At 38.9% G+C, this 10,818-nt stretch overlaps 2 protein-coding genes across 2 annotated transcripts; one reads left to right on the forward strand and one right to left on the reverse strand.

Moving 5' to 3' along the window:
- Positions 1-395: 395 nt before the first annotated feature.
- Positions 396-1,667, forward strand: LOC116255386 (uncharacterized). The gene is made up of 3 exons (XM_031631183.2): positions 396-516; positions 696-893; positions 1,400-1,667. The coding sequence occupies exons 1-3, from the start codon at positions 427-429 to the stop codon at positions 1,562-1,564; spliced, it is 453 nt and encodes a 150-aa protein (XP_031487043.1). The 5' UTR covers positions 396-426; the 3' UTR covers positions 1,565-1,667.
- Positions 1,668-4,161: 2,494 nt separating this feature from the next.
- Positions 4,162-9,572, reverse strand: LOC116255379 (triosephosphate isomerase, cytosolic). The gene is made up of 9 exons (XM_031631170.2): positions 9,413-9,572; positions 8,135-8,210; positions 7,648-7,771; positions 7,219-7,303; positions 6,686-6,818; positions 5,827-5,921; positions 5,564-5,642; positions 4,512-4,594; positions 4,162-4,408 (listed from the first exon to the last, which is right to left on the reverse strand). The coding sequence occupies exons 1-9, from the start codon at positions 9,449-9,451 to the stop codon at positions 4,358-4,360; spliced, it is 765 nt and encodes a 254-aa protein (XP_031487030.1). The 5' UTR covers positions 9,452-9,572; the 3' UTR covers positions 4,162-4,357.
- Positions 9,573-10,818: the final 1,246 nt, after the last annotated feature.

The following is a 10,818-nucleotide window of genomic DNA, read 5'->3' on the forward strand; positions in this document are numbered from 1 at the left end:
TTTAAATTTTTAAAAGTAAAATTTACTTTAAACCATTGAAATGATTTGCGAAGTATTATTATAAAAGTTCCGGAGATAATAATGTTGAACCAGATAGATAGGTGCGATGGTTGTATATTGGTTATTTTTGCAACCAAAGTGAAGGGAAAATGGCATCCACCCGAATATCTTTCGATTGAAGCGAAAGGGTTCCCCTTGATTTGTTTCTGTTTTTTCCTTTTTTTACAAAGTAAGAAGATGGGAGGTATTAATATATATGCTTTCATTTTCTTTATATATATATGCCCATTAGGCAAAAAAGTTGCCATATTGTTCACATAAAACCGCCAACTTTATCATGCATCTATATATTTCGTGTCTGTGCAAACCACGCTCGAACATTTTGATCTTTGCGAAGGAGATCATAAGAGGTCTGGGTGTGGGAACATGTCGTCTGGAAGCAAGCCGCCGCCTGCCAACGAAGCCCACAGAGGTAGAAACGAAGGACAAAGCCACATGCATCGTCAAGTTGAACACGTAAGTAAGCTTTCCCTTCTTCACCTCCCCTTTTCTTCTTGTTGATTATACTGTTTCTGTTCTTAATGGAGCCATCGTTTTCATGATATAATACCTGAGAAGGTTTGCAGTATGGATTCTTTTCTGTTGTTGTATAGTTTTAGCAAGGTTGTGTGAATGAATTTTCTTTGCATATACAGGCCGATATGTCAGGGCATGGAAATCGAGACCAGCAACGTAGTCATGACCCCTATTTTTCACTAGCCATGGAGCATATGCAGAAAAAGATTCTAGACCCTGAGTGGAGGAACTCAATATTTCAGCGTTCGTCATCCTCAGCCTCTCATCCCTCCATCCACGAAATCAATATCCACAATCGCTTTGCTAGAAGTATTGCGGTAATCATCTTATCTCTCTTTATATATATATATATTTTGTTTCTGCCGTTTGTTTTTGTACTTAGGAACTTCTTGTTCCCAAATTTTGTTATATATTTCCATTTTATCGGCTCATTCTCTCTTTTTTTTTTTTTTTCTCTCTCCCTCTCTCTCTATATATATATATATATATATATATATGTTAACTTTAGCTTTTTAGAGTCATATGTTAGCATGATGATCATGAACAGTTAAAAAAAAAAACAAGAAAAAATTTTTGCTATCTAATATCCATTTACACTTTTTTGTGTTTGTTTTTCTTTCAACCATTTATGTGTTTGATATGGGCGGTCATGAGTGATATATATATATATAAAAGAGAGAGAGAGAGAGAGAGAGAGAGAGAGAGAGAGAGAGAGAGAGAGAGAGAGAGAGAGAGAGAGAGAGTGTGTGTGGTAGATAAATATTTGTGCCTTTAGCCAAAGAGAAATTCATTGGGTTGTTGTTCCTAAAATTGATACTCGCAGCGGCTGAATAAGCTCAACTCGCGTGAGCCTAATCCGTGGACGGTGAGAGGTACCATTGCACCGTGTGGCCATATTGCCCTGTCGCCGGACCGCTGCTTTTCCTGTGAGATGATCGCCGAATTACCAACGCCAGGGTTATCGAAAGATTGGCCTGTTGAAAAGTGAACTGATCTAACACTCCCGTTGTCGTGGGGTTTGTCATTGTGGAAGACTTGGTTTTCGCACCGGGCAATACATTTGGAAATGATGTGCTTTGCTGGATTTTCTCGCAAATTAAACTGCTAATAATGGTGCATGCTTTTCTCTTTTATATAATGAAGCATTTTCCACAACAGTTTAGTTCCGAATAGTTGGTCTAAATTATTCACCTACGTGCTACGAAAGTGAAACTTATGAACCAGAAACCTGCCTTTTCTATAACATGCTTCTTACTATGGATGTAAACTGAGTCAGATTTGGGTCAGATCCATGCTTTAGGGTTTGGAGCTGACTCTTGTTAGTTGGGTTTTCGGTTCGAATGCATATATATGTTCTCTTGAAAGAAAACGGGTACCGACTTGTTTGTTTCATGTCCAGCGTTTGCAACCAAACAGGTCAATTCCTTCTTAGGCATTGATACTCAAATCTGAGATCGAATTGTTGCTGCGAGTGTAACGTGTTGCTAGTAGATCGCTACTGGCTTGTCCTGATTTATTTATTTAATGTAAGTCTTATTCCTCGATAAACCGTTAGTAAAGCTCCTTATATGTAAAAATTAATTCATTAAGTTGGTGATAAAATCCATGGACGTTCCAGTGGTCATTATGCACTTGTAACCCCTTCGGAGAAGGGCTAAGCAAGGTGGACAATGAGTAGGAGAAATGGAAGTTTGGGCTCTAGAGGGATTTGGTGTAACTCATATTTTACAAGAGATGCTCACTTATAAATCCGATCATATTAGAGCTCGTTAGGAAGTACTTGGTGCCACGATCGCTGGTGGAACAATACCTAATCTTGAGGGTGTGCCAGAATCCTTTCGATTGCTCGTTCACTGAACGAGTACGATCTTTATTTCTTGAACTGAATTATTTCCTTGTATATGAGAAAAACTTCCAGGTTAATAGGAAGGAAGTTTGATCTCATGGGATTGAAAGGCATGTAGCAAAATCTCGAGACTATCACAGTGTGTAACCTAAATGGGTACATCCTTAAAATAAATTGGACAGTATGGATTGGCTTTTGTTCACTCCTTAGAATAAATCATGTCTTTAAAAGGACAATATCTTTTGCTGGTGAACTAGTCTCCGCACATGAGTTAGAGAACTCACGCTTGTTCTACGACATTATGCAGCTAGACTTTAAGTTGGATAAGTTTAAAGTTCTGTAGTGATAGTATGAGATCTTCAAGACCAAAATATTGATATCGATGAGGCGTTTAAATCCCCATTAGCAATATCGGGCAGGACCTGTATGTATGCGTGCATTGGTGATTCTCACACGTGCCTGAAATAGTTTAACTCCAAAAAGAATCCTCACAAGGGTTGAAAAACAGATTAACCTCCTAAAGAATCCTAAAGCTCGATGCAGTTTTCAGTTATCGAGGTGCTGTAATCAAATTGTAAGTCGTGAAAGACTTACTGGAGGTTCCCGAGCGAGACCCTGTGGCTGTGAAGCCCCACGAACTCAGAATAGATTTCCTTGCAAATTAAAACTAATGAGTGCCATGAGTCTCCCTCCGTTGAGACGATGCTTCAAAGGTGATCTCTCCTCTACCATTGGTTTAATTTCTGACGACTGAGTATAAGTAAAGGAACTTCTGTTTGTACTACAGAATCCAACTTCCCAGAAAGAACAGGACAGGGAGACCCATCTCCCCGCAGGTTTCCGGAATACCTCCTGAAGGCTTCTCTATTCCCCGTCTCCGGGATCCCATTATTGAACTCCGAATCCGAGGACCCTTTAGACCCCTTAAATCTAAAAAGATGTATGGCGCAAATACATTATTTTCAGTGGAGCACCAAATATCCATCCATGAACGCCATTGTTGTGGCACACCCACAAAAATATTTCTAGTTCCTACGAGAAAGCACGGCTGTCTTGAGTGTCGTCAAGATTCATGTGAAGAGTCGAAATTGAAAGAGGATCCAACTAGCCATCTCAAATCCAAAGGGAGATCACTTCTCCAAATGCTCGTACGCTTCTGCTTCAGCTTCGACTCAGCACTCGACCTTTGTGTGCTACCAGCCTATAACGACAACGACAGGGAGTCCCTAAAACTGATTTTTAATACCCATTTCAAACACAAGAGTTCCTGCCTCATCAGTTTTTCTTCTAAAACTTGGACGCCTCCAGTTTCAACTGCGTTTTTTTTTTTACTTGGTTTTTTTTTTTTCTTCCTTTAAGATGACCATAGGTAAGCCTCTCAATTATGATCAAACAGGCACGAGTTACCAAGACGCCACCATAGATTCAGATACCCCAGTTGCGAAAGCATCTTTCCACGAAATTTTCCAAGGAAATCAAGGCCTTGTTTCTACAGTGAAGTTGTCCAGGACGCCGTCACCCAAGACAGCTTCACCAGGGCTAAAAAGCAGGCTTAATATAACGACGTGTCAAGCTTAAGATCGACTATCATCAATAGATCAAAGAGCACAGTGAAGTCATTCACAATTATAGATTATTTTTTGTAAAACAACGGCACAATTTTTTTATTTTCTTTTAAGATAGAACCGAGAAACCAAAATTGTAGGCAAAAATACAGCCCACCATCATCCTCCTAGATATTGGAAGCAAAACTTAAGGTTATTTATTGCAGGTACCAAAAGTAGGAGTTGCCAATTCATAATCTCATAGCCTGAAAACTCTACCGACATGTAAAGACAAAGGAGTAGGTCCGATTTGCCATGGCGTAATAGTCGGATACTTGAACAAAAGAACGAATCCAGCAGCTAAAAGCCGAGAAAACTTCCCAAAACTAGCTCAAGCCGCCTTATTGGTTTCTGCAGACTTGATGATGTCAACAAACTCGGGCTGTGCACCAAAGAGCGAGAATGTCAAGATACAGATATAGATGCACAAAGAACTGTAAAAATAAGAAGAAAAGCAAAATAATATCGTGAAACAGAAATAAAACCTTCAGCGATGCCCCGCCAACCAGGAAGCCATCAACATCAGGCTGGGATGCCAATTCCTTGCAGTTTGCACCATTAACTGATCCTGCAATTTTTTTAAGGGAAGCATTTTATTCCAGTTTCATATTAAGCAACCACAGAAACATGGTGAAATCCTAATCTCCCATGGAAATTTTAAAGAAACTACAACAAAAACCTACTAGAATCAGCATTGCTCGAGAGCATGGGATGTAAAAAGCGAAGGCACCGAAAGAACGCGATGAGAAATGGAACCAACCAAGATTCCTGGCGGGCCTTTTCAACAACTTGATGGAAACACGAAATTTGACAAATCTCAAACACCAAGCATTTTTGCACAACCATTCTAACAGAACCTAGGTAATACCAATAGGACTAGGCTGTAACGGTCACCCAAAACCTAAACCGTCAATAGCATCCAAACATGTCAGAGCTGAAGAGCAACGACAGGATTTCCAAATTACTCTGAAGCATTATCAGGATTCAGAACCAAAACCTAAAAGGAAGGGAGTTATACCAGTTGGACTAAGCTGAGGGCTCTGGATAAGCCTGAACCCTCAACAGCCTCCGACATGTCAGAGTTGAAGAGCAACAAATAGGATTTCAGAATAACTCTGAAGCATTATGAGCTCCATAATAATTTTCCAAATGTGTGTGTGAAATGCTAAAAGTGAAACAATTAAGCCCAAAAAGAAAACCATGCGGTACTTAGACATCATGCAACCTACATGGTAGAATGGATTTGCTTTTGTAGGATCAAACACCAAAATTAATTTTTAGTTATTAACGATAAAGAGAAAACCAGAAAACATGTAGATAGCTCATAAAAGGTGTAGTTAATTGCATGTAACGACCATATGGGACAGGCAGGCAAAGACAGCTGAGGTACATCCATCTTGAAACTCGACACCGACTAGGACAATAGCAATTTTTGCAAACGCCAACAGATTGACAAGATTAAAACATCTACGACCAATTTTTCAGATTTAATGCACAGGGACAAGAAACATAAAACCATTATATGACGAAAACTTACCACCGTAGATAATCCTTGTGGATTCAGCAACTGCAGGGTTAACATTTGCTGCCAGCCATTTCCTCAACTCAAAATGCACCTGGTTCCAGATTAAGGAATGAATTACCAAATGCAAAATGAAGGATTGTCAAAAGTAAAAGCTCATATTAGCATTCTATAGGGAAATTTTGAATAGATAGCCGCAGCATCATGCCTAATACATCGCAGAATCATTGGAAGTGGAACCTCAACATAGATCATTAGCAGTTGCATTAAAAACTTACTTCTTGTGCCTGTGCAGGTGTTGCAACTTTGCCAGTGCCAATTGCCCAAACAGGCTCATAAGCAATTACAACATGGTCCCAGTTTGACACTTTCTCTGAGGAAAGAAAAACAGTAACCCACTGGTCAGTCCCTTTTCCAATGACTTTTTAATAGTAAAGCTCCGTGTATCCCCATTTTAGTTTGAAACCAAGAACCTTGGTTACAATTGTGTGACCTAATACTAACCAATCTCATTCAAGCCAAAATGTTCAATCTAACCATAGAAATGACATAATCTGGAGGAATAAGCATGAGCTTATAGCAGAATTACCAACACCCAGTAAACAATATCAAAATAGAACATTTTAAAATTTTCAACATGATAACTGGAATGTAACTCAAAAACCAAGCAACTACTCTAACATTGCTTGAATGCAGAATCATTTTCTGGGCAAAATTAAGGAGGCATTCCAGTTTCTTAAAACCACATTTTGTTATTCTAACAGCTATACAAAATCACATATTTCTGACTCAAAACGGTAATGACCATATACAGACTTAGGGCCCTCACATGGCCAGAGAAAAACGCCTTCCAGTTCTAATCCTTGGGTCTCAAATTTGCCTTTTGAAACCAAGAACCTTAAGGCCATAATAAAAGCTTAGGTGAAATACCAACAAGTCAATCTAACCAACAGGCTTTTTCAGACAAGCTACCAAGGGGATGGGGACGAAGACAGGAAACATCACTATGGTACAAAAACAATCATGAGATGTTGATTCAAGAATGACAATCAGACAGGACAAGAGGATAAGAGAAAATATATAACGTAAAAGGAGTAACATAGAAAAAAAAAACAATCACAATGGTACTCTAGTTACCTGCAATTGCCTTGGTCTGTGCAGCAACAACCTCCATTGTGGACCCAGACTCTCTCTGTTCAAGGGTTTCTCCCACACAAGCAATCACTTTCAAGCCTTGAGAAAGAGCATAAGCCACTTTGTCTCCAACAAACTGGAAGGTCACAAAAAACAACAAACAGAATGAACAAAAGATCACAAGATCAGCAAAATGACACATATAAGGGCATAAAATTTCACACCATCATAAAAGAAAGTAAGAAACACTGTAAGAGAAAGCAGAAAAAGATAGAGATCGTTGACAAACAGATCAATGAAACTTGAACTGAAAAAACTACATGCATGTGGTATATCATCAGCTACATCAGATTATGCATAAGTCATTCATCTTACATTAAGGACATGGAGCACACGTGTAAACCAAAAAAAAAAAGTTTTAAATCAAATTCCCTGTTTTTCCATCAGATATCATGACCATTATGACTTAACCAATTACATGTAACATCTTCTGAAATGATGTTACCAGGAAATACGAAGTCATGCAGTAGATGTACCTCATTTGCCTCGTTCAAGATGAGTCTTCTTTCGGAATGGCCAACAATAACCCATGGGATTCCCAAATTCACAAGCATTTCAGCACTGAAACATCCATATAAATATGTTGAGTAAACAGTGGGAGTTTTTTTAACTGATAGAATTACAGTTAAAAGAAAACCATAGAAAAATAACAAAATGTACTTATATAAAGGTCACTATTTCCAGGGCATTACTTCCAGCAAATAGGTAGTAATGGTTTCACCATTACCAGCCACATACATCTTTAAAAATTAATTAAGAAACAAAAGGATCCAATTTTCCATAAAATAAGCATCGTATAGAAAAGATCTTACTGATATCCATATGCACACCTTTGACAATATTTGTACTGAAAGCCAAATGCACACAAATCAAAACCAGTAGGTTACAGATCATCCAGACTGTACCTGATTTCACCAGTGAAGGCACCTCCTTTTCTAACCCAGCAGTTCTGAGCAGCAACAGAAAAATCAGCACGCAGGAGGCCCTTTACAAGGGGAAGAAAGACAAATGGAGGGCTCACCACAACCTCTGCAGAAAATGATAGTTAACAAGGTTCAATTCTCGTGCACTCCGTACAGAGGAACATAAAAGCAATAAATGGCAGATAAAGTGCCCAAAAAAAAAACATGTAAGGTTTGCATCTGAGAATGAATGAAACTTAATAATTCATTGGAGAACATGCTAACTAATTATACATCCAACGGAACAGAAACAGAAAGACACTGCACTTGTCTACCGATCTAGGTAAATGAACTTTAAAAAAAAAGAGTCATTTTCAAGCTATTGAGCCAGCAAAGTAAACATGCAAATCTACGATAGTCATCCTTCCTCAAATTCCTTGTGAGAGCCTGGAACGAAAGAGTCCTAATCATAGAGATTTCAAGAACATACCCACAACCTCCTCGGATGGCACCTCAGCTGCATTAAGTGTGGAAACAATCTTTTTGACTTCATCGCTTGTTCCATTCTGTTCAAGCACGGAAAAATAAACAAAAAAAAAGCAGGTTATGAAAATTTACATCGAATAAATAATGTGACTTGAACGTGGGTTAAAAAAACACAAAAACAACCAAAAATGAAGTGAACAGCTTCTGTACCCGGTAAAATGAATAACATAAAATGGATCCTGCCGGCTACAGGGATCTGTGGAATCTGGGTTCCAAGAAGATAAATGACCGAAAACCCATAGAAACTGGCCTACGGCAATGGTCATGGTACCAAACGTAGAGACTATAATGAGAATACCCAATGAGGAGACGATCAGATGCCACTAACAAGTGGTAAACTTAGAAGAGAAGAAGTTGAAGATCGGATAGGAGATCAACAGGACACATAATATCCAACAGAGAATAGATCCAAGACAAGCAAGATGATAAACCAACAAAAAAAAGAAAAAAGAACACGAAACCACAAAAGGGAACAGTGATGCAAGGGGAAGCCAAGCAAACAATGAGCCACAACTGACTGTAACACACACGAAGACAGTGTTTTTACATTTTTTGGGTTTTCTGCATTTCAACTCTTATAATATGATCTGGATGATTCCATTATCCGAAACAGGTTTCAGATCAGAGCATCATAGGGCCTCATCAGATCCTTTAAAGGCATCAAAAACATATTCACCACATAAAGAACGAAATCCATGCTCCAAAAACGAAAACCGCATGCTCTTTTAATATAGAAGTTGGTTAAAAAAAAGAGCGATCTCCTCTCAAAGAATGCCGAATAGAACTGACAATCCGCACTAATCACATAAAGCCACCTACATGCTCGCGCCAAAGTTAGTACCCTACACTCGAGAGTAGGCCGAATTTTTTCCCAGGAAAATCCCTCAGCCACAGGAAGAATCTAAAGACAATGAGCAAACCGAACATATGGAGAGACGCATTAACTACCTTCTTCCTTCCTTAACACATTATGTGAGATACAAACGAAACCCTCATTAAGTATCTCATACACATGGAAAGCAAGCCCTGTAGGCTTAGGTGAAATGGTCGAAAAAAGGAGGAAACAAAAGAAACACCGATCATCCTTCGTCAAGCTGACGATCTGATCGACCCAAACGAAATACAAGAAATCGAACCGCATAGTTGAAGAAGAAATTTAGGCTGAAATGAGAAAATCAAAAATTAAAAGAAGCGAGAGAGTGAGAGGGAGAGAGGCACTTACGCATTTCCAGTTGCCTCCGACAAAGAACTTGCGCCCCATTTTCACCGCCCTTTTCTTCCTCTCCTTCCGCTAGTTTCTTCCGCTTCTCGTCCGACAATTTCCTCCAGATGAGAAACGGACGAAGAAGGAGCGAACGGATCGTGGGCTTTTATAGAGCGGTGGCTCTGTGGACAGGAGAAACGATGGGTACTTCCCGCGGTATTTGACGGCGATGCCCTCAAAAGGAAATATCGGATTCAGCCCCTCCTTTTTCTCCTTAATTTTCCAGATGTCCCTTACAGTTACTTGGAGCAGGGTGCGATAAAGGGAATATTCCTTGTTTATACCATATGCTTTTCGTTTGAAGATTAGAAATTCGCCTATCACCATCTACTTTTTCCAATAATTAAATGCCCATACATATTTTTTTTCATTTTTTTAGAATAGATATCCGCAGCTTAAAGTCGATGGGACTACCTATAGTCTAAGTCTAAACGATGATCACAAAACCCTCATCTTTTTAAGATTCATAGCTTTAATGTTATACCCCTCTCTGATTGAAAATCAGACCTGCAAATGTAAAATGACGCAGTTAAGTACAAATATCACTAAATTCAACTTTTAAGTCTTCGTAGTTTGATAAACCCAAAGTTTTGACTGGAGATCTTTCGCCACACCAAATTCATAAATTTGAGATATTTGCTCTCATAAGCACCCTTCAATACCCCAACAAGTTTTGCCTCACCAATTGCAAACGGATCATATGGGAATTTACTAAAATACGTAGCAGAAGGAAAAAGAACATTACTTGAAACCTCGTTCTGTACTCTACGGCCCATCTAAATTTTGCAAAGCCTTGTTGTTTTGACGAGTGATTAACTTTTCTTTTAGGCGCATTTATAAAAATAAGGGAGTAGCAAAGGGGCTTAGTGTAATTTAAGCGGTGGTGTAAAACACCAGCCCCTGGTTTTTCATTAAGAGGATTACAAAAAAGTACCCGGCGAGGGACGACCCTTGATGATATTTCAGGCACACCCTCACGTTTATGAACATTTTCTGTTCGGTGCACAGATATTTTTAGATGGAAGCTTCTGGAATCAGAAAAAAAAAGGAAAAAACAAACGGGCACCACTTCTTTTTTGTCTCTTGGCCCTTACTTGCCTTTGTGCTCACACTGTCTTTTTTAAATTTAATCAAAAGTTTTAAATTTTTTAAAGTGCTCAGCTTCTATATTTATGCATTTTGCTTTGGTGACAAAACTTTTATTTATTGAGATGTGGTTTTCTGACATTGTTTTTGATTTTTTAAAGTGCTCAGCTTATATGCTTGCTTAGCTTTGGTGACAAAAATAAATGGGGATGTGGTTTTCTGACATTTGCATGGGAAAGCGAGAGCAGCTCCTCCTAAATGCGCAGGCTTGCCTTCAT

The sequence above is a fragment of the Nymphaea colorata genome, chromosome 6 (assembly GCF_008831285.2).
Source record: "Nymphaea colorata isolate Beijing-Zhang1983 chromosome 6, ASM883128v2, whole genome shotgun sequence".
In the NCBI taxonomy this organism is placed as follows: domain Eukaryota; kingdom Viridiplantae; phylum Streptophyta; class Magnoliopsida; order Nymphaeales; family Nymphaeaceae; genus Nymphaea; species Nymphaea colorata.